This window comes from Hyperolius riggenbachi, chromosome 8 (assembly GCF_040937935.1).
Source record: "Hyperolius riggenbachi isolate aHypRig1 chromosome 8, aHypRig1.pri, whole genome shotgun sequence".
Classification (NCBI taxonomy): Eukaryota; Metazoa; Chordata; class Amphibia; order Anura; family Hyperoliidae; genus Hyperolius; species Hyperolius riggenbachi.
In genome coordinates this window covers 251,445,283-251,473,178 of record NC_090653.1, presented here as the reverse complement: position 1 = coordinate 251,473,178, position 27,896 = coordinate 251,445,283, and the positions used below count along the sequence as shown (strand labels likewise).

Here is a 27,896-nt window from a genome sequence, read left to right as displayed (position 1 = left end):
CAGCTGTATCACTAACTTGCTGTGATCATCCTCCTATTCGGGATGTGAAAATTGACCCTGTTGAGAAAATATTATTTCTATTAGTTAACATAGTATTAGCGGCATTACTTATAAGGCGACAAATTCTCCTTCCGGTTCGAAGGTAATCATTTATGTCAGTAAATTCTTTGCTTCCATTTTCATCATGTTTATAAAAGTTAGGACAGCCCTAAAACCGATGAGCAAAGGCACCCTTAGGGCCCCTTTCCACTGGCAGCATTTTGTGGTCTGATTCTGAACCGTTTTTCAGATTGTTAACTCCTTTGGGATGGGTGCCTCTGGTCCCTTTAAGAACCAGAGGCTTTTTTTTCATGCTTTCACTTCCCGATCACTGTAATTGGCTCACAGTGATCAGGAGGTCAGGAGCCATTGAAAACGGCTCCTGACCAATAGGAAGAAGCTTGTCTGTCACATGATAGCCGAGTTCACTTCCTCCAGGGAGCAGCTACCGGCTCGGGCCATGGTAAACTGCGGCACTGAAAACTCCTCAGCATAAGAGTTAGAGAGCCACAGATGCAGAGTAGATTCTACTTACTGCGACCCTGAATCGGTTAATATTTATATTTCTCTTCTTAAATTGGTTTGAAAGTCAGCATTTCTACTATCCCCCAAATTTTTTTTAGCAGAACATCACTGAAATGGTTAAACAAAGCACTTTGTCCTGCTATTCAGCTTCAAATCTGCATCCAAACTAGAGATAACAGTATATTTGTTTGCATTCCAATGTTGATGCATGTGTGTAAACACAGTGTAACAAGGGAAAGGGGGCTCTCTGTGAAGCTCTCTGTGCTTCAAGCACACAAACAGCTCAGAGCAGCCAATTAGAAGATGTTAATATATAATAAAAAGCAGTTTGAATAAAATGCAATGGCAGGTTTCAGGGCAAGATAAACTACACTTTGGAAACTTGTAATTTGTAAACAGACAATATTACTTATGCACAAAAGTAAACATGATAACTGTATGAGTAATAAAAAGTAGGAAAACACATTTTTATTGAATGTTATGTCGGAGTTTTGGCCCACTTTAATATTTGTTCTTCTGATTGCCTGGTCTATTCTCATTACACTCCCACCACTAATTATGGGAACCCACCGCTGCCATGTGTTAATTTCCTGCTGGGGATCACCATCAGTCTAGAGCAGGCATGGGCAAACTTGGCCCTCCAGCTGTTAAGAAACTACAAGTCCCACAATGCAATGCAGGAGTCTGACAGCCACAGTCATGTCTCATAATGGCAAATGCATTGTGGGACTTGTAGTTCTGTAACAGCTGGAGGGCCGAGTTTGCCCATGCCTGGTCTAGAGACTAAGGAGGGACCTCAGCACCTTCTTTGAAATTGCCACCCACCAGGGCTTCTGTTATTTGTCAGTGAGAGTGCTGCATAATATTTTATGTTTTATAAATAAAGTTTTATTTAATAACAATAATAATTATGAGCCATGGCTTTTAAAGTAGAAGACCGCAGATTAAGAATTTCAGGCCTGGCTTTTTGACGTGAGTGACGAGGCTCAATGCCAGGACATATGAATGATTTAAAAAAAAAAAAAGCAATTTAAAAGAAAAGTGTGTTGTTTTCCATTCAAATATTTTTAGAAAGCCATTTTTTCCCTTAGCCCTTTCTAGATAAGATATTGGTTTGAAACAGATCCCTTTTCTTATCCATCTTGGTTGGAAGTTCGACGTCAAAATTACCATTAATAACTAAACACAACTATTAACATTGTCCCTGAAAATATCGATGGGAAGGGTTGGGGGAGTGTCTTAGGTACTGGCAGGTGGGGAATCTAAGTTTTTGGGGTTTTTTAGGGTGGGGGGGGGGGGGTGTAACGGTAGGCAGCATCATCTGATTTTAGAGTTAGGCAGCACCCAGGGGACTCTTTAGTGTTAGGCACCGCCGGGAGGTGGGGGGAGGGGGGTTAGGGTTAGGCACGGATGCTCATGAAGGACCCACGGTCAATAAGTGGAGAACCATTTCACAGTTGTTGATATAGACAGCATTAAAACAAAAAAGGTTTATACCCTCTTTCTGCACTCATCAAAATCCACAGACATGTCGACATCTAACCAACAAATGTTGTTTCAGGTAATACCATATTTTTCGGACTATAAGATGCCCCTGACCATAAGACGCACCTAGGTTTAGAAGACAAAAACCAGGGGGAAAAATATATACTAAACCTGGTGCATCCATGGTAAAGGGGCATTTGTGGATTATGCCCCCTTCGTACCACATGCCCCCTTGTATCTCTTGTGTCTTCCTTGTGTCCACCTCTGTTCTCCTTCTGTCCTCCTCCTTTGTGTCCATCTCTATGCACCCTTGCTTCCCCCTGGGTCCACCGTTTGTCCCCGTGTCCTCCTCTGCATGGGCACAGTACAAGGATTCCCCGACATTGCGGCGAGTTGGAGGTTCGTATTGGCAGGCATTCACAAGTCAGTAACTCCCTGCATTTGGACTATAAGATGCATTGATCAGCCCCCCCCCCCCCCCCCCCCCCGCTTTTGGGGGAGAAAAAGAGATTGTTATAGTCCAAGAAATACAGTACCTTAAACTGGTCTGAAACTTTGACATAACATTCAATAAAAATGTGTTTTAATACTTTGTAATATTCATACAGTTATAATATTTGCTTTTGTGCACAAGTAATATTGTCTGTCTACAAATTACAAGTTTCCAAAAGTGTAGTTCTTCTTGCCCTGAAAGCTGTCATTGCATTTTATTTCAACTGCTTTTTATTATATATTAAAATCTTCTAATGAGTTGTTCTGAACTGTCTGTGTGCCTGAAGCAGAGACAGCTTCTCAGAGAGTGTTTTTTACTTGTTACAGACAAATGTATCAACATTAGAATGCAAACAAAGATACTGTTATCTCCAGTTTGGATGCGGATTTGAAGCTGAATAGCAGGACAAAGTGTTTTGTTTAACCATTTCAGTGATGTTCTGCTAGAAAAAATGTCTGGGATAGTAGCTTACAGGGCTGGTGCACACCGAGCGGCTTTTTGGGCGTTTTCAGATCCGCTTGCGGCTGCGGATCTGCTTGGTCAATGTATCTCAATGGGTTGGTGCACACCAGAGCGGCAGACGTTTTGCAGAAACGAAAAATGCCTGGGTGAGGCATTTTTTGGATTTCGGATGCGTTTCTGCCTCAATGTTAAGTATAGGAAAAACGCAAACCGCTCTGAAAAACGCCTGTTCAGAGCGGTTTTGCAGGCGTTTTTGTTACAGAAGGTGTTCAGTAACAGCTTTACTGTAACAATATATGAAATCTACTATACTGAAAACCGCAGCAGCAATCCGCAAAACGCTAGCAAAACGCCTCATAAAAATAAAAAAAAGCGTTTAAAAATCTGCTAGCGTTTTGCGGATCTGCTAGCGGGTTTTGGTGTGCACCAGCCCTAAAGCTGTGAGGAATCTTTTAGAGCAAAGTAGAAATGTAGATTTTCAGAACACTTTAAATAAAATATTTATTGTTAAAAAAAAAAAAAGTTACCTGTGATCTGCGCCAATTTTACCAGGGGACCTTTATGCGTGGAGTCAACCCCTTATAAGGGGTCAGTAGATGACATGACATAGTTAAAAAAATCTAGTAACAGTTTTATGCACCACAATATAGAAAGGACATTGACCTTTTGGAACAGGTACAAAGACTGGCCACTAAATTAATCAGAGGGATGGAAGATCTCATTTACCAAGAAAGTTTGACAAACTGGGCTTATTTATAATATTTATACATGTATAAATACATCAGAGGGCAATACAAAAGCTTGGCAGATGAGCTTTTTGTCCCTAGGGTTGTATGACGGACAAGGGGACATGATTTGTGTGTGGAGGAAAAAAGTTTTTGCCATCTATTTAGAAAGAGGTCCTTGAGGCCTTCTTCACATTAGAGGCGTTTTTGGGAAAATCTAAGCGTGGATGTTTTTTCGAAAACGCTCTGAAAGAGCTTACACCATGTTGTGCTATGGTGTAGTTCAGACTAGAGCGTTCAGTGCGCTGTCAGTTTTCAAAAGCGGTGCTTGAGCCATTTTAGGGCATTTTTGCTATAATGGGAGGTATATGAAAAACGCAAAACGCTCACAAAACCGCTTTGTTTTTAAGAATAAATATATTGTATTTATTCTTTTCCGGATCAAAAAGTTCACTTCCTGACTTGCGTCAGGGAGTGAATTACCAAAACGCTCGGGAAAAACGCTTTGGAAACCGTTAACCCCCCCCAAAAAAATCGACCCACGCAAGCGCCGGGAATAAAAAAAAAAAGCCTCAAAATAAAAGGCCACCGCACACGGACACGCGAGCCAAACGCAATGTGAACAAGGCTTCACAGTGAGAGTGTTTAATATCTGGAATATCTTACCTCAGGAAGTAGTTATGGCAAACTCTATGGCCCAGTGCACACCAAAACCTCTAGCAGATCTGCAAAACGCTAGAGGTTTTTGGAGCAAATTTTTAGAGCGATTTTAGGCATGTTTAGAGACGTTTTCTAAACAAGCCTAGCGTTTTTGGGAGCGTTTTTGTGTAGCAGATTACAAATATTGTTACAGTAAAAGCTGTTACTGAACAGCTTCCATAACAAAAACGCCTGGAAAACCGCTCTGATGTAGCCAGAGCAGTTTGCGTTTTTCCTATACTTTACATTGAGGCAGAAACGCTTCTACAAACCGCAAACGTGCAGCAGGAGGCACGTTTGTGGTTTGCGAAAAACCTCAAACCGCTGGTGTGCACCATCTCATAGAAATACATTAGACAAGCGGTTTCACAGGTGAAATCTGCATGCTTGTTGAGGGGCTGTGGCGGAAAGTATTAGAGACAGATGTTCAGCAGGAGAGTCAGGCAACTGGTATTATTTTAAAAGGAAAAATCCATTTTCTTCTCAGTTTAGGTTCCCTTTAAAGAGGGCTTGGATGCTTTCCTTGCATTAAGGGGCATCCACGGCTATAATTACTAAGTAGTACCCAGGAGAGTTGATCAAGGGATTTATCTGACTGCCATCTGGAGTTGGGAAGGAATTTTTCTCTTTTAAAGAGACTCCGTAGCAAAAATTGCATTCTGTTTTTTATCATCCTACAAGTTCCAAAAGCTATTCTAATGTGTTCTGGCTTACTGCAGCAGGTTCTACTATCACCATCTCTGTAATAAATCAACTTATCTCTCTCGTCAGACTTGTCAGCCTGTGTCTGGAAGGCTGCCAAGTTCTTCAGTGTTGTGGTTCTGTGATGCATCTCCCCCCTCCAGGCCCCTCTCTGCACACTGCCTGTGTATTATTTAGATTAGGGCAGCTTCTCTCTTCTCTCTTATCTTTTACAAGCTGGATAAATCCTCCTCTGAGCTGGCTGGGCTTTCACATACTGAGGAATTACATAAAGGCAGAGCTGTCTGCACTCTGCAGGAAGAAACAGCCTGACACTTCAGTGGAAGATAGCTGCAGGGGTAAAGAAACACACAAATGATCTCTTGAGATTCAAAAGGAAGGGTGTATACAGCCTGCTTGTGTATGGATGTATTTTCTATGTGTGGACATACTGTACATCAACCTACTTCCTGTTTTGGTGGCCATTTTGTTTGTTTATAAACAAACTTTTTAAAACTGTTTTTAACCACTTTTAATGCGGCGAGGAGCGGCGAAATTGTGACAGAGGGTAAGAGGAGATGTCCCCTAACGCACTGGTATGTTTACTTTTGTGCGATTTTAACAATACAGATTCTCTTTAGGGCTAATTGGCCGAGGTCTTGTAACGTTTTTTGTTTTCCCCTGGATCAACAGGGATATGTGCAGGTTCAGGTTGTTGTTTTCTTTTTTTTTCTTACTTTCTGGTTGGACTTGATGGACAGATGTCTTTTTTCAACCAAACTAACTATGTAACTATGTGACAAATTGGTGTCAGTCACGCGGTAGAGAGAGAACACTTTCTCAGCACTATGAGGATTACAATTTTTTGAATTTTTTTTCAATATTAGGCTATTGGATTTCACCCTTTCTTGTTCCAGTCGCTCAACTCATTAACATTAACCTGTCACAGTCCTTGGGATTGGATAACGACACATTGGGGTTGATTTGCAAAATTTTGCGTGGCACACTATGGACCTCTATTTAACCGCTTTACACACCACTGCAGTATGTCTACGTCCTCTGTGACTTCATCTAAGCCACGAGTCAGTAGATATAAGTCTTGTAGCAGAAGTAGTGCTGTGCAGGATTGGGCTTGCTCCTGTGCACATTTCTGGCACTATCTGATGCAGCTCTAATTGGTGAATGGGAATATATGTTTCCTGAGCTAATGAGATTGATGTTTACCATTAAAAATACTTTTATTTTCTCGGTTCATAGTGAAAAATACACTGTGTAGCATTATTTCAGAATCAAATATCTTAACCATAAATTGTGACAGGAACATACTCTAAGTTTTTTGATACGCTGTAAGAATAGCCAAACAAAATGTGTGTTTTTTTATCTACAGTAGCACTTTTTATTTTTAAACTGGAATTAGTAAAACTGAGAAATAATGTGTTTTTTCTCTTTTTTTTCCTTGTTTTCCCATTAAAATTCATAGGAAACAAAATTGTTGGAGGGAAAAAATGGCATACAATGAAAACCTAGTTTGTCTTGAAAAAAAACCAATATATATATTTCATTTCTGTGTCATAAGTAGGGATAAAGTTGTTTCTGATTAAATAAGGACATAGCTAAACTGTCAAAACTGCTCTGGTCCATAAGTGGGAAACCAGGTCTGGATTCAAAGTGGTTAGTTAAAGTGGATCCGAGATGAACTTTTACTCATTGCATAATTGTGTTCATTTCCTATTGTTTATAGGGCATTCCTCAAGCCAAATACTTTTTTGTTTTTGTTTTAATACTCTTATTCCCTATAAACTAAACAAGCCTCGCCCACAGGTTTTCAGAGAGCCAAGGCATTTTCAGACAGTAGCAAGGGCTCATGGGACCTCAGTCTGGGCAGGAGGAGGGGGAGGTATTACTAGCCAGAGATTTAAGAAGCAGAGGGGAGGAGGAGGGGGATTAGGTTTTTTTCACAGGCTGAGTGCACAGGCTGAGTTTACAAGCAACATGGCTGCTGTCATTGTATCACAGGAAGAAATAATCATATTGTAACGAATGCAGGATTATTCCCGTGGTCAGCGCCCAAGATGCGGGCTGACACTGCGGAAATCCTCCACAAGCGTATAATTTGATAGAACCCAGCTTGGGTGCAATGCACCTGTAGAGGGAGATTCCCACCGGCAGATGGAGCTGTGGAGTGCAGAGGAACACAGCCTCTGCACTGCCACAGATGCCAGATGGGAATTGTACGAGTTGAAGCAATGCAGGGCAAGATAGCCCTTAAAGAGAGAGAGCACAGAGACAGAATTTATGTGTGTCCACCAATCTAGTCGCCACCCAGCGACGGTGAACACACAACAGCGGAAACGAAGTGGGAACGCAATCGCAAGAGTGGCGATTGCCAATGTATGTGTGTCCACCAATCTAGTCGCCACCCAGCGACGGTGAACACACAACAGCGGAAAGGAAGTGGGAACGCAATCGCAAGAGTGGCGATTGCCAATAGTGACACAAGACTGAATCAGACGGAGCACAAGTGTAGCAAGAAAGACAGAGCAAATAACAACGAGAACATCAAGGAAAATAACATACGCTAACTAAACACGAACCCCACACTTATTCACAACAGCTAACGCGTTTAAGACACGATCACTGCGCAATAGGCGCCCAGTGATAAGCGTGCCACCCTAACTACCCAAGCAACACAAACATGAAAAGAGAACGCGAACGCTTGCTAAACGGTTACCTCAGCGAGCCTACAGCAAGCGTTCGTAACAGTCAAGACAAAGAGAAGGAGTAGCCAGCAGCATCAGAAGCTCTGGCCTACACTCCCAGACAGAGCACAGAAGGAACCACCGCTGCTAACGCTAGAGCGGATGCGATCCAGACAGACAGACAGACGGAGCAGCCAGTAGCAACCGCAGCTCTGGCCTACACTGCCAGACAGACAACGATTTCCTGTCGACCGCCGCTGGTGACAAGACAATTGCAACAGAGAGACAGTACAAGGCAAAACAGATAATACAACCTGACTGCACTAGAAGGGATGCCTAGTGCAGTCCCAAGGAATTACTCTATGATAATCTTAGCAAAGAATAGCAAGGATGATACTTCCAGGAGAGTTAGCAGGAACAAACCATCATGACCAGCAAGGAATTCTGGGAAGAAATGGCTTTTATACTGCAAGCCATCAGAAGAAGCAGCTAAGCAATTTGCATGACAAGTATATGCAAATTCCTCACCAGCAGAGCAACTCTGAAACTTGCAAAGCGAAGACAGGTCTCTTTTCCAAAAACCTGTAGCACTCAGACCTAAAGAATGGACAAGCAGCTGTCTGCCCGTGCAGACAGCTGAGCAGATCATTACACATATTCTATTGAAGCTGTTTGCATAAGATATATAGACAAGTTACTTGTTATAGTTAGTTTTTCATCTCTGATCCGCTTTATCTTTTTCTCCTGAGTTTTCTCCTTGGAAATAATTTTTCCTCTACTATTCAGAACAACTTTTCTGCACTATTCAATTAACATAATATACTGTTGGTGAAAATTATTTTCTTGTTTGCTGGTGGCTTAAAACGCATATTATTGAAAGATGTGGAAATATCACCTAAGAGAAAACTCAGGAGAAAAACGTAATTGAATAGAGGCCAATATGGGCAGCACAAACGTCATAAGCAGAACGCGATTGTGCCATTTGCCCAACGCACGTTACGCAACTTGTGTAGCTCACGCTAAACCTTACCTGCGCTATCAGCAGTTGTCTTGATGAATAAACTCTTCTGCTGTTGTTCCCATAAGTGACCTGCCATCATGGCTTCGGACGGTGAAATGTCGATCTTTGGGCCGGCCGCCCAATTCCTGCGAAAATCAGAGAAGGAAAGACTGGAGGCTCAGAACAAGCCCTTTGATTCCAAAAATGCATGCTTTGTGGAAGACTCCATGGAGCTTTACGTGAAGGGGTTTATCACAGGACGTGATGGAGGCAAAGTCACCGTCGACACCGATGACGGCAAGGTAAGAGCTTCAAGTACGCTTATTGGCTATAAAACAGCAAACAGAAACACTGAATACTCTATATTCTCTTTTCAGACTGTAACAGTTAAAGAAGATCAGGTCTCTCCACAAAACCCTCCCAAGTACGATAAGATTGAGGACATGGCGATGATGACCCACCTAAACGAGGCGTCTGTGCTGTATAACCTCAAAGAGCGTTACGCAGCCTGGATGATCTACGTAAGTCAGCATTTCTTCAAACTAAGTATTTGTTGAAGGAGTAAAAAAAGGGTGCAGGAGCCCATGCGGAAAAAATGGCCCCTATAATTAAAGGTGCATTTTGCGGCATGATAGGGAAATTTGGATGCTAGCAGGGAGAGCCCGCTATGCAATGCTGCAATTTAGTTATCCGCAAACCAATTTTTTTTTCCCTGCAAGCCTGTCCGCCTAAATTGCCCCCTCTTGCTGCTAATCGAGCGTGAAAATTTACCTTCATAGTCTCATATCGCGGCTTTAGGAGGGGGATTTAGGGTTAAGCGTCACAGGGGGGGGGGGGGGGGGGATTGGGTTTAGGCACAGCTGGGGGAGGTCTTAGGCATCACCAGGGGTGGTCTTAGTGTTAGGCACCGTGGGGGGGGGGGGGGGGTAGGGGTTAGGTACCAACAGGGAGGGGTTCTGTCTGAGAGTAAGGTTAGGTTTAGCCACAGTAAAATATTGGTAAATATTACCAATATTTTACTATCCAAATGCAGTATTAAAATATCGCTAATTGTAGCGGTATCTTACCAGCAGCAATCCCCTATTCCCTTTTTTCCAGGCGCCATTGTTCATGTATGCTTATTTGTACCATAGAGTATGGCAGTAATGCATGCCAGACACAGGAGAAACAGGTTTTAAATGATAAAACTAGGGACAGTCATTAAGATGCCAGTAATTCTGAGTTAATGTGAATGTTATTCTGATTTTATACAAATACAGCAGCTGCCAAATTTTGTCAATTTTTAAGGTGTGTACAGCAACGCTACCGGTATTACGCCAGCAGAGTAACCCGATCCGTCCCTAACCACCCCCCCCCCCCCCCAACTTACTTTTTGTAGTGGGCTCCAGCCAAATATATAGATAAGTCTTCATCACTATTGTCTATAGCTACATTTTACCTGTTTTGCACAACTTCCTTCTGCTCCGTCCAACTTTTGGGTAGATCACAGGGCATAGCCTCTGTGAGGAAGGGGGGCACCTTTCTCCCACATCCCAAGGGGCCCTCCTTCAGTGCAGCCCCGTAGATAAAATAGCAGAGCAGCACAGCAGAACATGTTATTGAGAGGTGGGTCAGGTTTACAATCCCCTTCACTGCAGTGGGGTGCTCTGCTGCAGCATATCTCTATATGGCACCTGACACGTCACATGACATGGAAGAACATCTAGAAGCTGTACAGAAGTATGCAGCATAAAGTGCCTTGCTGCAATGCAGAATAGGACTTCAGATATGACCTGCCACTGGAGTAAATAGAATTCCGTGCTCCACTGTGCTACACACTAAATCTAGGGAGAGGGTGTCAGTGGTGGACTATGGAGGGTGTCACATGCTGGTTTGCAAACGCATTTGCACCAGGTGCATGTTATGTGCATAGCTCCCAACTGTCCCTCTTTTGGAGGGACAGTCCCTCTTTTGGGGACCCTGTGCCTCTGTCCCTCTTTCTCCCTCATTTGTCCTCTTTCAGGACTCATGTACAGATTTATGTAAATATATGTATATTATCTACTGAAAAACGTGTTTCATTGACTCAAAACTTTATTTCCATCCTTTAAATGGATATATTTGTTATTTTCACATGTTAATATGAAGGAAAATGACCCAGGATAGAAAAGACCAGAGTGGTTTGAATTACAAAACAACATATTTTTCTTGTGAAATCTTTATGGTATGCGTGACTAGGGGTGTGTCAGGGGGTGATTAGGGGTGTGGCAGAGGTGGACCTTAAGTGTCCCTCTTTCTTATCTCAAAAAGTTGGGAGGTATTTATGTGTATGGTTCAGAATGACACTGAAAAAAACCTGGGCAGTGTAACGTTATTTAGTAGTGATGAGGGACTAGTGTGGAGTAAACATTTTTTTTATATGTAAAAGACAGGCTTGGGAACACTTTTACTAAAGCTTATGACAGCCACAAAACTTCTTACAAGCACTGTGCTGTCCTATCATTCTCCCCTCCTACCCAAACCAAAAGAGTTTATATATTTTCAGGGGCGTTTCTAGCCATTATGGCACTCCAAAGTCCTGAAAGAGGGACAAATGAGGAGGAAAGAGGGACAAGGCTCCCAAAGTGGGACTGTTCCTCCAAAAGAGGGACAGTTGGGAGCTATGTTACAGCAGCACATGCCAGTGTTAACGGGAGGAGAGAGACAGCATGATTACACACAGAAGCAGCCAGGGAGTACAGCAATACGTTACAAGAGGAGAATGTGCATCTACAAAGACAGTGCATACTTCTTTCCTACTTTCATTTCTCACCAGCTCCGGAGGCTAAAACAGTGCTTGAACCATCTCCTGTATCCCCGCCCCTCCAAATTTCCGATTTGACAGGAGCAAGGAGGAGGGCGGGGATACAAAGTACTATTGCTACTGGTCACATTTCGGTAGGAACTTTTAAGTGACAGCAGGCAGGGCTGCAAGGATGCAGACACTGCTCCTGGCACGTTGGGAAAGCTGCCCGCTCTGTCCTGGTTTGTCGGCTCCGCTGCTGCTGCACACACAGACATGCTTCTGTGTGCAGAGATACGCGAGGGGCAGCTGCCGACAAACGTGGCCATTATTGTGGGGGATCTCATGGGCGGCTGTTAGGACACTGTTAACCCACCCCTCCCTAGGCTCCGCCCTAGTCCTCAGCCTATGGGGCCAGCCCCCAAATCCGGCCCTGACTGAATGTCAATATTTTTAATCCAAATCTGTATTCCAGACCTACTCGGGCCTGTTTTGTGTCACTGTCAACCCCTACAAGTGGCTGCCAGTGTACGATCCCATCGTTGTCAACGGCTACAGAGGGAAGAAGCGTATGGAAGCCCCGCCCCACATCTTCTCCATCTCTGATAACGCCTATCAGTTTATGTTAACTGGTAAGTTCTTGTATGTGTTTCTGATCAACTTCCTATTAGGTTTGATTTATTCTTATTGTCCTCATAGGGTAGATGTCTTCTACCTTGCCCCTCCCAGCTTTAATTCCAAATGCAGCTTTTCCAAGTTCCAAGCCAGATTTCTCATTTTTCTAGACGTTCTTGTGCTCACCCCTTCCATGTTCAGTCTCCCTTCCATATGTACGGCATCCGATGCCCCTTTTGTCTGAACCAGCCAGTGGTGTAACTAACAACTCATGGTGCCCCCAGCAAAACATTGGTGTGCCCCCCCAATGTTCGCACCCCTTCCGTTGCCTCCCACTGGTACCCTTCATGGCCCGGGGGCCCAACTCACAAGGGTCATAAACAAGTGTGGCCATTAGGATCTTCACGCCCATAACAAGTGTAGCCCCAAAAATACCTGATGTGAAGTAGAGTCCCCTGCATTGGCGGAAGGGAAGGTTATTAGTTTTGGGCCCCCACAGCTCTGGGCCCCCATGTGAATGTGAGGGCTGTTCCCTTTTAATTACTCCCCTGGAAGCAGCCCTTTTCCCACCACTGTGTAGCCATCCTACAAGTGTAAAGCTGGCCATTCACTATAAAATTCAGCTTTTTGTTCATAATGACGATTGTAATTATGATCGATATTATGAACAACATTACGATCAACTCACTAAACAACAACATTACATCAAAGGTCAGCGCAGGTTTAGAAAGTCATTGTATGTAGGGAATGATAAATTCTTCACCACAATATATCAAATTCTCACAGGTAGGTATCTGCCAAACATCAAACCTAGAAAAGGCTTACCAGCTCCCAACAACCCACATTATAAGGTTGTAAAATGTCTCAGGTCACAGATAACGTCCAGGGAACATCAGACGTCGTGAAGATCCAGTGGACGTCCGTATGGAGGTAAAGTTTCAGGAACTTATATAGGAAAACAAAAACGGCAATATGTAAGCGTAACCCGTTTATTTCGATAAAATTTCTTTAAAAGACAGTAGATATAAAAACAATAACTCACATACGGGGCCCATAAACAGGGAACCCTGGAAGATTAGCGCGCATGTAATGGTCAATCATAGATCAATAGACAATCGTGCCGCCTGTTACCTTCCCGACTGGTTTCACAGTCTTGCGTCATCAGGGGAGAAAAATTATGATCAACATTACAATCAACTCACTAAACGACAACATTGCTGTTCATGGTTTTGATCGTAATATAGATCGTAATGACAATTGAAAATACTTAAAGCATACTTGTAAATTTTTTTTTTTAATTTAGACCTTAGTAGGGTAAAGCCTCTGAATAGTCCAGAGGCTTCCCGGTCTGTCTAAGCCCCTCCGCTTCTGTGCTGGGACCATCTGAACAATCTCCAGCATTAAAGTCAAAGATTACTCCCAGGCCCCCATCCATGTTCATCGAGTAGCACAAACCCTCTGGAACTCTTCCATTTGTAAACTCCTCTTCCATACATAGTTTCCCCATCTTCAATGCAACGAGTACACAGCTCATGTGGCCCCCATTCAAATCTTGCTAAAAAGCTAGGTGACCATCAGCAGTGGGCACAAACTGCTATCTTGCCTAGGGCCCATTTCATTGTAATCCTTTTCTGGCAAAATATGATCTGTTTTGCCCTCCCAGTGCAGAATCCCTCATAGCAACTTCTGTTTCCTTTCAGATCGGGAGAACCAGTCTGTCCTGATTACGTGAGTACTGGATATTTACATGAGATATTTGAGCCGATTTAGTAACTTTCCCTGTGGGTGGACATTATTAGAGAACATGAATGCTCTACAAACCGAGACTGGATTTATTGATATCCTCTACTAAGAAGGCAGCAACCCTCACCTGTCTAGGGACAGAGATCTACTGCCCCATTGCCCTCCATTTCCCTCCATTTCCAAAAATCTTTCACCAGATCTGCTGCACCATGCAAGTATTTAAACAGAGTAACTTAACCACTGAGGGGGTTTTCCCCTTATGGACCAGAGCAATTTTCACCTTTCACCGCTCCTTCCATTCATATGCCAATAACTTTATCACTACTCATCACAGCAAAATGATCTATATCTTGTTTGGGTGGTACATTTTGCTAAGAATTATTTTATTCTAAATGCATTTTACTGGGAATAATAAGAAAAAAAAATGGAAAAAAATCATTATTTCTCCGTCTTCAGGCCATTATAGTTTTAAAATAATACGTGCTACCATAATTTAAACTCACATATTTTATTTGCCCATTGATCCCGGTTATTACACTGTTTAAATTATGTCCCTATCACAATGTATGGCGCCACTATTTTATTTGGAAATAAAGGTACATTTTATTCAGCTTTGCCTCCACTATTTGGTGAAAATTGCCTTCTTAAAACAGAAGGAAATTTGCAATAATTCAGCTACAAGTGAACATTTGTGGTTACCCACAATACACCACTACTGAATATGCAAATGATCCCTTTTCGCCCTTGTAAGCAAGGCAAGCATCCAGAACCGCTGGCTTTAGCCTATAGCTTTCAAATATTACACAGCCACACCAACCCCACATGTAGACTGTTTTGGGCTTTTGACACACATCAGTACATGGCAGGGATTGATATGGCTGTATGGGATAGGGCTTATTAATAGGAGGGCTTTTCGGTCTCTTTTATCCCCCTATACATTCCTAGTGGTTTGGGTCACCCTGAGCAGCTTGGTTACTCTGCCTCCACTATTTACAACCCATATTTTCAAGAATAACAGTAATATACCCTTTTGGCATACATTTTAAAAAAGTTCAGTCCCTAAGGTATCTATTTACCGTATGTATTTTTTTAAATTGTGATTTAAAAAAAAATGTAATGCAAAACTTTTATTTGGGTGTTTATTGGAGAGTGTGGGAGGTAAGGAGTTAATTTTATATTTTGTGTAGGTCTGTTTATTGAAACAATTGTATGTACAGTGCTGCCCATAATTATTCATACCCCTGGCAAATTTTAACTTTAAAGTGAACCAGAGACGACCCTCGTGTATTTTACCATATATCACAGACAACAACATTAAGGTTTTGGAGTGGCCCAGTCAGAGTCCTCACTTGAATCCAATTGAGAATCTTTGGAGGAGGCTAAAGATCTGGGCGATGGCAAGAAGACCCTCCCTCCTGAAAGATTTGGGGCTCATTGCTAAAGATGAATAGGCAAAAATACCTGTGGAGACATGCAAAAAGCCGGTCTGCAATTGTAGGAAGCGTTTGATTACTGTAATAGCCAATAAAGGCTTTTCTATTGATTATTGAGAAGGATATGAATCATTTAGGACTGGATACTTTTGTACATTTGTAGATCTTGTACATCGTCTTATTATCTTTTGGGAGAGGCCTATGTCATTTCCCATCAAAAAATTACTTGCTGGTTGAATAAAAGTAGCTTTAAGTGAAAAATTGCCAGGGGTATGAATAATTATGAATAATTATGAGCAGCACTGTATGTGTAATTTTACTGTTACTACTACTCACAATATGGGCCTGATTCACTATTTGGTGATAACCTAGTTAGCACGTCTAAAGGCTTTGGGCGTGCTAACTAGGGGGCTAAGTAGTTAGCACGCACCAAGCTGAATAAGATCGCGTGCAAAGTACCACACGCAAATCTTTGCGCACACAAAGCCGGTGCGCGTGAAACGAAAACAGCGGACCCTATGCGCCTATAAGGTCGCATTGGATGCGCCCTAAATGTTGCACCCATGCGACGTTTAGGGCGCATCCAATGTGACCTTAGTTTTCGTCGCACCCGGTGCAACGTTTTGCGCGCCTCGCGGTACTTTGCGCGTGAGCGCTAATTAGCGCGTGCCAAGTTTCTTTAGGCATGATAAGGGGCTTTTCACAAGCGTACTAACAGTTAGCACCGCTTTGTGAATCAAGCCCATTTTCTTCCTGCCGTGTAGTAATAGTATGAGAAAAGGAAGTAATGTGTGCCTGTGTAATTAATTTTGTTACAATGACAGCAGGCATCTCATTGATGCTGGTGATCATTGACACAGGGACTTAGATCAATGAATGGGAATGGGAACTGCATTCCCATTCATTCATCTCCCCTCTGATCAGTAGCGAGATTGCGCGGTAGTGAGCGGCAGCAGGAGATATATATCTATGCCTTTGGGATGGGGACGAGAACAGTCTTCCAGCGGGGTGTAGATATACTGCTGCGGGCGTGGCTAGTGGTGAAAGACTACCTAAGGTAAGAAATGACATAGCCTGTAATAACAGTCTCTACCTCAACGAGGTTGGATGGATTGGGGGGAGCTCTCAGCGAAGCAGGTTACTTTGGCGCACGGTGCTCAGCGCCGAGCAGTGAAGCTGAGTGCTGTCAGAGCACTGGTGCTATGATGTGCGCCCCACACAAGAGTAGTTTGGGGCTCCAGCAAATAGCACACCCCAGGGCCGCCATCAGAACTTTTTGGGCCCCATACTGGACAAACCTACTGGGCCCCCCTCACTCCCCTCTTCCCCCACATGGCAAATACCAATCTTTGAAAGCCTGAACACTCTAACATCCATGTGTCTGCTTTCCATGGGCTCCCATGCCTGGGAGGGTTCTGCATATACTCAGTTCATTAAGACTGTGACTGCGCTTGCACAAAGCGCTCCCAGCTATGTGAGCACGATGGAAGAGGCACGCGACCTGTAACAGTGCATGTGCAGTGCCCCGCAACCTAGCTGGATTGTGTGGACATCATAAGAGCACAACGGAATAGACCAGAAGGGTACTGAGAGAGCTGATGGGCTACAGGGGCTGGAAGGAGCCCCAGCTAAGTAAAAATCCTTTTCTCCCATTCGCAGGTTTATTTTAATCACTAACTGACTAAGGTAATTTGAGGATGAGCCTCCTGGCACCTCTCATCACATTAATGGGCAGCCCATGTGTTGAACTGTATGCCGAACACAGTGAATCCAGCGCAGGAGACTTGGGCGCACAGGGAGTAACTTCGTCGCCGTCAGAAGACGGAGCTGAAGTTACTTTTAAAACACAATCATTCGGCCTCCAGCAATTGCTGGAAGCCGAGTTATTTCATTCTCCACCAGCCTGGAGGGGGAATAGTAATGAACACGGTCGGGACTTGTGCAGCAGCAGGATCAGCCATATACCGGCTGTATCCTGCGCCCAAGTCTCCCGCGTCGATTCCTCTCCCGTACGCCTGTATGCTGGGCCCCAGATTCACTAGGGCCCCATACTGCAGTCCCCCCTGTGATGCCCTGCCGGCGGCCCTGCCAGACACAGAATTACATCTCTCTCCGAGTTGCTACAACTGGGAGGGGAATAGTATTTAACGCTGCCGGTGAGAACTGCCCTGCGCCCAACTCCCTGGCGCATGTACAATATGTACGTAATGTAGGGGTTAAAAGTATTAGAGGTGGAGGATCAGCAGGATAGCCAGGCAACTGGTATTTCTTAAAAGGAAATAAATATGGCAGCCTCCATGAACCTGTCACATCAGGTTCCCTTTAAGGCCCAATCTACAGACATGAACAGTAGACTACAACTCTTTCTACTTGATTTTTTGTTTCTCTCCTTCTGACTAGCGGAGAATCTGGTGCAGGAAAGACTGTGAACACCAAGCGTGTCATCCAGTACTTTGCAACAATTGCAGCTGTTGGAGACCCACAGAAGAAAAAAGAGTCAAGTAACAAACTGCAGGTAAAAAGATTCTACAAGCTCAGCCAGTAATGGGCAAGTACCCTGTGCACCTTGTAGGGACCCAGTAGTCAAATCCAGTGGCAGTGTAACTATAAGACCCGGTTCACACTGGACAAAAAAAAACGAAAACGGTCCGTTTAACAGAATGGAACGGACCCTAAGGCTAAATTTTTTTATACATCCGATTTTATGATTCCGATTAAAAATCGTAGCAGCATGCAGGACTTTTTTTAATCCGAATCAAAAATCGGACGTATAGAAAATCGTAATCGCATGTAGTGTGCAAGAGGCCTAACAGAGGTGAATGGATCCTATGTTAATCAAAAGGATCGGTTTACATTGCTCTGTTTACTCCATTCTGCTGAACGGACTGCAAAATTGGTTTTGCAGTGATTTTGAGCATTTAGGGATTGCATTAAAGAAAACCTGTAACTAAAAGAAGTTCCCCTAGGGCTGGCATGGGCAAACTCGGCCCTCCAGCTGTTACAGAACTACAAGTCCCACAATGCATTTGCCTTTAGGAGTCATGACTATGGCTGTCAGACTCCTGCAATGCATTGTGGGACTTGTAGTTCCTTAACAGCTGGAGGGCCAAGTTTGCCCATGCCTGCCCTAGGGGGTACTCACCACGGGTGGGGGAAGCCTCCGGATCCTATCGAGGCTTCCCCCGTCCACCCGCGTCCCACGGCGGTCTCGCTGTGCCCCTCTGAACAGCAGGGATGTAAATATTTCCCTTCCCGGCTCCAGCGCAGGCGCAGTATCGGCTCTCCGTTCTGAGATAGGCGGAAATAGCCGATCGCTGTTGGTTTGCACTACTGCGCAGGCACAAGTCTCCTGCACTTGCATAGTAGAGTGGGCCCGACTGAGATCGGCTATTTCCGCCTATCTCCGTGCTGAGAGCCGCAACAGCGCCCCCGCTGGAGCCAGGGATGGTAAATATATCAAGCCTTGTCAGGCTTGTCGAGGGAAGATTTCGGGGGAGCCAGCGCTGTATTGCCTGCAGCTACAGGGATGGGGGAGACCTCATTGGGACCCTAAAGCTTCCGCCTCCAGAGGTAAGTACTCCCCAGGGGACTTTTTTTTGAATACAGAGTCTTTAAATTGTTAGCGATTTCCCTAAACACTTTGTCAATGTAAATAAATGGGAGAGATTCCACTAGAGCGATTGCGATTAGGCAGGACATGCAGCATTTTGGCAGCGTTTCCATTCTAATGTGATCTATAGGAGCAGGGAAATCGCTGCCAATATCGCTTGCAAAGCTCTACCCAAAAAAATCATTAAAAGGATTGTATGTGTTTCTATAGAAGGCCTAAAAATGGCAAGACAAATAGAAGGCCATGAGTAGCGTGATGAGCTGCAATTATTTGTAGGCAATTCCGCCAACTTGTTTCTTGTCAACGTCTCTTCATCAGGCCTCTGACCCACCCTCCAAATTCAAATGTAAAGGCTAATCAATATTGATAGGAGGCCCCCAACAAATAGAGGACAACCATCCAGGCAGTCGCCAGTGAAAATGGTGGCTGTTGAGCCCAGGGAAATGTGAATAGTGGACACCCCCCCCCCCCCCTTTTCTCTACCCCACCCCCTCCTTCCTCACCTACAGCACATGCCACCACCATTCCCCTTCCCCAATAGCATGTGTGGCCAACATAATTCCCCTTCCTCCCGTATAAACATCACTTCCTCTCACCCTTAAAGTGTACCAGAGATGACATGTGACATATTGAGACAGACAGGTGCATATACAATAAACAGTGGCAAGCATACAGACACTTATGCTGTGTTATGGAACTGACAGTTTTTCTCCAGTCGGCTCACTGACAGCAAATTACAGCTATAAAATACTTTCCTAAGCAGATACCTGGGCTTTTTACTGTGAGAGGAAAAGATAAAAAAGTCAACAGTTCATGTATTTTCACTCTGGGAATCTTGAGACACTGCAATTGAGCAGGGACGAGGAAACATTAAATCTGCTTTGTAAATGTTTATACATAAAATTGAACCTTGAGATATCTAAAAGAGTCATTTTAGGAGTAGAAGGACAGATCCAATTGTTTACCTCATTTGTTTATTTTCATCTCTGGTTTACTTTAAGATCCATACCCACTACACGATTTTCACAGTGATTTTTCTGGCGATCAACGATTTTTTAACAGTTGATATTTGCATTAACCCTCCTGGCGGTCTAATAAATTCTGCCAGGAGGCAGCGCAGCAGTTTTTGTTTTTTTTTCTTTAAATCATGTAGCGAGCCCAGGGCATCCCCCCGCCCGCTTCGATCGCCTTCGGCGATCTCTGATTAGGAAATCCCGTTCAAAGAACGGGATGGGCTTCCCCCGTCGCCATGGCGACGGGGCGAGATGATGTCACAGACGTCATTGGGAGTCCCGATCCACCCCTCAGTGCTGCCTGGCACTGATTGGCCAGGCAGCGCACGGGGTCTGCGAGGGGGGGGGGGGCATCGCGTCGCGACGGATAGCGGTGATCGAGCGCTGGGCGGCGGCGGTCGGTGTGCTGACGCAGCTAGCAAAGTGCTAGCTGCGTGTAGCGAAAAAAAATTAAGCAAATCGGCCCAGCAGGGCCTGAGAAAACCTCCTGCGCGACTTACCCCGGACTACGTTCGGGGTTACCGCCAAGAAGGTTAAAGTGGACCTCAACTTAGAACTTCCTCTCTGCTCTAAAAGATACACAACAGCATAATAACCTTTAGAGAAAAAGCATTTCTTTGTTACAGCTGATGCAAATCCTGCAATACATCTGCAGTATATCTACTTCTTGCTTTCATGCAAGCAGACATAGGGTTAACATCCTGCGTTCACAAATTTGCTGTTCTGCTGAGGCAGAGGAGATTCGTGAGCTGACACAACTGAGAGATCAAATTAAGGTGGTGATTAGTCACAGATGAGGGAGAATTAGACAGGCTAAACTCTCTAAATACATACAGGGTGCATTTCTCTATGTTTTCCTTCTGTCCTGTGCAAGAGTTCAGCTCCACTTTAAAATCTAATGGTTGATGAATCTGCTGTTGTGACCCCCTCCCATGTCCCCCTTTTCCCTGTGCTTTGGCAATGCCTGTATGAATCTTGGTCATGCCAATAAAGCTATCTTTGACTTGATTTGATATAGAAGCTAGAACTTGTGTTTTCTCGATGGCAGGGCACACTGGAGGATCAAATCATCCAGGCTAATCCTCTGCTGGAAGCCTTTGGCAACGCCAAAACCTTGAGGAATGACAACTCCTCCCGCTTTGTAAGTAGTTACTGTATCTGACTGATTCATTCCTCCACAGGGATTTCTGAGAACCAATAGTGATTTTTTTCACATCCAGCAGTCCTTGGACTCTAGTTTTTTTGCAAACTGTCTGCAATTGGAGAGTAAAAGACTGGAACCCTGGGCTGGGTCATAATGGAACACAGCCATTAATACACTGACCTTACCTTGCAGCACTGGGTCCCCAATTCAAATGTGGGCCAAGACACCATCTACATGGAGTTGCCAGCGCTATATAAATACATCATAATCATAATATGGTAGGACATTAGACTATGACTATGGTAGTATTAGATTGTGAGCTCCTAGGAGGGTAGCCAGTGACATGACTATGTACTCTGTAAAGTGCTGCAGAAGATGTCAGTGCTATATAAATACATAATAATATGGTAGGACATTAGACTATGACTATGGTAGGATTAGAGTGTGAGCTCCTAGGAGGGCAGCCAGTGACATGACTATGTACTCTGTAAAGTGCTGCAGAAGATGTCAGTGCTATATAAATACATAATAATAATATGTTAGGACATTAGACCATGACTATAGTAGAACTGGATTGTGAGCTTCTCTGAGGAGTCAGTGACATGACTATGCACTGCTCTGTATAGTGCTTCAGAAGATGTCAGCGCTATTTAGCAACAACAAATAACATTTGTAAAGTGCTTTTCTCCCATAGCACTCAAAGTGCATAAGAATGGCTCAGACCAGTAATTGGTTGATTGGTAAATTGTGCTACAGAGGATGAACTCTAGTCCGGAAATGCCAAGCTAAACAGGTGGCGTGCCGGTCTGGATTTGAATAACTCCAGGGAAGGGGATGTCTTACTGGGTGTGGCAGGGAGTTCCAAAGGGTAGGGGAAGCATGACAGAAAGCTTTTGAGGTGCACTGTGGGAGTGACCAAGTTTATAGAACTTGCTGATCTGAGGGTGTGAGAGGTGTGATGCAGTTTCAGCAAGTCCTTCATGTATCCAGGGCCCATGCTGTGTAGGGATTTGAATGTCAACAGTCCAATCTTGAAGAGTATTCTCCATTTTACTGGTAGCCAGTGCAGTGATCATGGAATCGGTGTAATCACTGGCGTAACAATAGGGGAAGCAGCCCCTGCCCCCGTGGGGGGGGGGGGGGGGGCTCATGGTTGTTTTGGGGGGGCAGGAGGGGTCGCAGCATGAGGGGAGAGCTTGGTAGCACGTCCTCCCCCCTCACCTCGGGCTCTCCCCTCTGCGCTACCCTCCTGACTCTATGTAATCGTCAGCAGCAGCGGCGGCAGCTATAATTACCTCCATCCACCACAGAGGTTGCTGATCTGCAAGGGCTTCACATTGCTTCCTGTTAAAACAGGAAGTAATGTGAAGCCCTTGCAGATCGGCGACCTCCGGTGTTGAATGGAGGTAATTATAGCTGCTGCTGCTGACGATTACATAGAGGCAGGAGGGGAGCGCAGAGGGGAGAGCCTTAGGTGAGGGGGGGGGGGGGGGGGACTGCCCCGCCGACGTGCTACCAAGCTCTCCGCTCATGCTGCGACCCCTCCTGCCCCCCTAAAACGGCCATGAGCGGCCCGGGGCTCAAATTCTTGCAGGAGGGCCCGTAGACTTCTAGTTACTCCCCTGGATGTAATGTGACAGTGAGGAGGCTGGTTTGTTAGCAGTCTGGCAGCAGCGTTCTGTACTAATTGCAGGCGGTACAGTTCCTTGTTTGGGAGGCCTGCGTAGAGGGCATGGCAGTAGTCCAGCCATGATGTGATGAAGGCGTGAACTAGGGTTGAGGGATCCTCTGGGGGAATGAGATGTTTCGTTTTTGCAATGTTCTTCAGATGAAAGTAGGAAGATTTGACTACAGCCAAGATTTGGTTTCTGAAGCTCAATTCCCCATCAATTAGCACACCAAGGCTGTGCTCAAGGTCGGAGCTGTTTATGTCTGAATGCCCAAACCTGATTGGTGTTGATTTAGGATAGAGCCGTTTTGATGGCAAGCGCTGGCTTTGGACAACAATGACCTCAGTTTTGTTAGCATTCAGTTTCAACCCCTTTCAACCAATTATTATGTATATAAATACATAATAATAATATGGTAGGACATTAGGCTATCACTATGGCAGGGATTAGATTGTGAGCTCCTCTGAGGACAGTCAGTGACACGACTGTGTACTTTGTAAAGTACTGCAGAAGACTCAGGCCTATATAAAAACATCATAATAATATGGTAGGACACTAGGCTATGAACATGGTAGGATTAGATCATGACTGTGATCTGATATGACTCAAGAAAGGGTGGTAAAGCCTACCCACTCAGCAGCCTACAGGTTTTAATGAACCCAGTTCAGGACTGCTGGGGATACTCAGGGATCCCAAGAGATGCCTTGAATAAAATTAAGGACTTTTGGAAAATGTACTCTGATTATTCTGAGAAAGAGGTGATATCATTGCCTGTTTTCTTCTGACCATAATTTCCTTCAACCTCCAGGGTAAATTCATCAGAATCCATTTCGGGACGACGGGAAAACTATCTTCTGCTGATATCGAGACCTGTGAGAATTGTTTAATGCCATTTGTTATTGTTTTAGATGCAATCGGAAATGTTTAAAGGGTCTCCGAGCAGTGCAGTAACTATGGAAAGATGCATATCATTTTGAAGCTCTCTTTCTCCTCTTTCCAATGATATATACACCGCTGCCCTATGCCTTTTAGTTTTCGCTTTCGTTTGTATTACACACGACAACACTTTCCCCAGTGTCGGCAGCTCCATTCAGCACAATGCAATGAAATACAGGGAACCCAGGGGGATAAAATGACAAACATCATGCTGGTAGGTGTGAGGATATGATTAATTAGTTGTGGGTATACTTAAAGGCATACCCACAGGCACTGCTCGGAGTCCCTTTAAAGGGAAATTCATTTTGTTCAGGCCTGTGTGCTTTGCAGTTATTCACTAACAGAGATATTCCAGCTTGCTTACTTTGCTTTGTGTGCAAATAGAGCACAGGCATTGCACAGAAGCGATAGCCAGGAGTGACAATAATGTTTTCTGAGAGCTACTGGGTTAGTGTAGATGTTGACTGCAATCTTTCGAATAGGGTACTGGGGAATCAACAATACTAAATACTAAAGGTTTTAATAGACAAGGCGCAAAATGTACATTTAAAGTGTAACTGTCAGGCATAAAATCAAAAATCATTTCTTTATTTTTATCTGGTAAACAAGTAATGAGGATGTTAACCGGGCAATCCAAAAGTTAAAATAACTATTACTTTTCTTGTTGATAAACAATCATTTCCCAGTTTACCTGACTCTTTATTTGGTACACACAAAATTTGGTATGCAAAAAGGAAGTTGCAGGGCATGCTGGGTTGTCCTTTTTTGCTTATCTACTTCCCCCTCAGACCTAACTAATGCAGCCTGATTGGTTGAAGCCTCTTTCCCTCCTGTTTTCCCCTCCCACACCTCTGTTCCTCTCTGATTGGCCAATATTTCTCATGCTGAGACAATGCACTTTCTATAGTGAAGGGCGGGCAAATCAGGCAGAGGAGAGTAAGGAAGGAAATGACACCAGGATTGGCTTCAAAATAGCCACAGTTAAAATGGAAAAAGCTAAGAAGGATTTTCTCTTTTTTTACTGTAGAAAAATCACTAAAATCAAAACGTGGACAATGCCATACATATGTTATGTAAGTAGAGCAAGTATTTATCTACTTATATATATATATGTGTTTTTTTTTTTTCTGAAATAGCATGGCTGACAGCTCCTCTTTAAAAGTATGGTAACTTTTTTAGTAAAAGCAATATCCAGTACATTCAATGGTAGTTGCAGAATGTTCTGCAGTAACACAACTCTGAGCACTGGGGTGATTGTGACACTGTATACAATATGAGCACTCCTTAATCTTCCAGATCACACTGGCAACTCCAGTTTGTTGACACTCTTATGGTGAACTGTGAGGGCGCTTACGGGTGGTTCAGCTCAGCTTTTCTACCCATTTATTTGCTGAAGCTACACCATTTATTCCCTCCAAAGCAGTGGTGTAACAATGGGGGCTGCAGCCACTGCACCCACGGGCCGTTTTGGGGGGGGGGCAGGAGGGGTTGCTGCATGAGGGGAGAGCATTGGCCTCCACATCGGCGGGGAGGGGGGCCGATCTCTTAGTGCCACATGCTACTTCCTGTTTAAACAGGAAGTAGCATCAGAGGCTTAGAAATCGGACCTCAGCGGTGGAACACAGAGGTATGCCTGAGTTCCTACTGCTGCTGCTGCCACCTATTGATTGCAGGAGGGGGAGCGCTGAGGTGAGGGAGGGGGGAGTGGCCCCTCTCCCCGCTGATGTGGGGGCCAATGCTCTCCCCTTATGCTGCGTCCTCTCCTGCTCCCCCAAAACGGCCCTGAGCAGGCCCCCGGGGGGGGGGGCATCTAAATTTTTGCAGGGGGGGGCCCATTGATTTCTAGTTATGCCCCTGCTATAAAGTATTTACAACCACAGCGTGTCAGCAACAGTGTGTAGTGACCTGGTGGGATGGTTACACCACACACTGGGCATCTGCTCAGTAGTTGTGGGCGATAAACAAGAACCCCCTCTGGGCCTCATCGACAACTGGTCTACCCATACCGTGTGTTACTGTAGAATGATTACCATTGTATCTAATGGATATTGTTTTTACTAATAAAGTTACCATGCTTTAAACTGTACATTTTTGGGCCTTGTCCAGTAAGACCTTAAATATCCAAGTCATGCATATCAAACTCCAGCCACTGGTCAAATCTGGCCCTCAGAGCCATTAAGTTTGACACTTAAGTGGTTTCCCCACTTTGTATTAGGTTTGGCCCACTCTCGACCTCCAGGGAACATATATTGGAGGTGAAGCCCTAGATCACCAGGATAAGCCATATGAGGGAGGTAGGGAGTAAGCACTAAACACCAGGGAACTGTATTGAGGAGGGTGGGGGCCTCTAAACACCAGGGAACTGCATAGGGGAGGGAGGGGGCCCACTAGACATCTGGGAACTTTATAAGGGAGGGAGGTGGCCAACTACTTGCTGCATGCCGTGCAGTATATTCACGGCCCTGGGAAAAAGACAGGATGCAGCAGGGCCGTGAAAACAAGTCTGCAGCGGCATGCAGCCGCCGCTCGCTCCCGTTCGCGCGTGCTCGCGCACCGCCGTTACCGCCGCTTAGAGGGGAAGTTAATGAATGGGACCGCAGGTCCCATTCATAAATCTAAGTCCCCGATTCAATGAAAACCAGCGTCTACGAGACGCCGGCATTCATTGTATCTTCCTGTGTTACACAGCCACGGATTACTTCCGATTCACGTGCTTACGTACGTGAATCGGAAATGACGACTGAGGACATCTTGTGGCCAAATAGTATATTGCACCAAAATTGCTTTTTATTTAATAAAAATCCCCACACTGACTGATATAATTAACTATTTCCCTCCCACACCCTCCCATAATACCCAAACTTTTTTTTTATTTATAAAAGGGGGTAAAAAATTACATAAAAAAAATATATATAAGTAGTTACCTTAGGGACTGAACTTTTTAAAAATGTATGTCAAGGCGGTATATTACTATTAATTTTTAATTTATGGGCTTGTAATTAGTGATGGACGCAAAACTGAAAAAATGCACCTTTATTTCCAAATTAAATATTGGCGCCATACATTGTACTAGGGACATTTTTTGAACGTTGCAATAACCGGGACAAAGGGGCACATAAAATGTGTGGCTTTTATCCACAGTAGAGTGTTTTATTTTAACACTATAATGGTCAAAAACTGAAAAATAATGCATTTTATAATTTTTTTTTCTTATTATTCATGTTAAAATGCATTTAGGATAAAATAATTCTTGGCATACTGTACTTCCCAAAGAAAGCCTAATTGGTGGCAAGAAAAACAAGATATAGATCATTACGCTGTGATTAGTAGTGATTAAGTTATTGGAAAAAGAAAGGGAGGAGCGCTGACAGGTGAAAATTGCTCTGGTCCACAAGAGGAAAAATGCCTCAGGTGTCAAGTGGTTAAATGTGTTATAAGGGAAAAAATATATTATCATAATGCCAAAGGAAACAGGTGGCTTTTCATTTTTTATTTAAAAGCCTCCAGGGTTAGAGCTGTCTTGATTGGGTGTGGCAATGTGTTGCAGAGGGTAGGGGCAGCATGACAGAAGGCTCGGGATCCAAAGATTTTGCCGTGGAATCTGGGAGTGGTTGAACGTGCTGTCAGTTTTAGAAATTCGTAGCTGACTGCAAATTGCAATGGAAGCATAGGAGTTGATTAACCACTTGAGGACCCACCCTTTACCCCCCCCTTAAGGACCAGCGCTGTGTTGAGTGATCTGTGCTGGGTGGGCTCTGCAGCCCCCAGCACAGATCATGTAGCAGGCAGAGAGATCAGATCACCCCCCTTTTTTCCCCACTAGGGGGATGATCGCCGATCTGCCTTACGGCGCTGCTGCGCAGCAGCGGCATACAATGTAAACAAAGCGGATTATTTCCGCTTGTGTTTACATTTAGCCTGCGAGCCCCATCGGCGGCCCGCAGGCTATTCACGGAGCCCCCCGCCGTGAATTGACAGGAAGCAGCCGCTCGCGCGAGCGGCTGCTTCCTGATTAATCAGCCTGCAGCTGGCGACGCAATACTGCGTCGCTGGTCCTGCAGCTGCCACTTTGCCGACGCGCGGTATGAGTGCGCGGTCGGCAAGTGGTTAATAAAGCTTTTTTCTTGAATGATCTAATCTTACTTCTTTCCCACATCAACTAT

General features: G+C 44.4%; 1 protein-coding gene across 17 annotated transcripts in view; it reads left to right on the top strand.

The window, feature by feature from the left end:
* The window catches only part of LOC137527742 (myosin-1B-like), a 469,182-nt gene that overhangs the window by 376,223 nt on the left and 65,063 nt on the right, over positions 1-27,896 (top strand). For all 17 annotated transcript variants that reach the window (XM_068248583.1, XM_068248582.1, XM_068248586.1 and 14 more), the window contains 7 exons: positions 8,895-9,110; positions 9,186-9,329; positions 12,045-12,201; positions 13,885-13,912; positions 17,761-17,875; positions 21,032-21,124; positions 23,606-23,669. In XM_068248583.1, coding sequence (XP_068104684.1) covers positions 8,907-9,110; positions 9,186-9,329; positions 12,045-12,201; positions 13,885-13,912; positions 17,761-17,875; positions 21,032-21,124; positions 23,606-23,669 — 805 coding nt within the window. In that variant the 5' untranslated portion in view covers positions 8,895-8,906. The remainder of the gene's footprint in view (positions 1-8,894; positions 9,111-9,185; positions 9,330-12,044; positions 12,202-13,884; positions 13,913-17,760; positions 17,876-21,031; positions 21,125-23,605; positions 23,670-27,896) is intronic.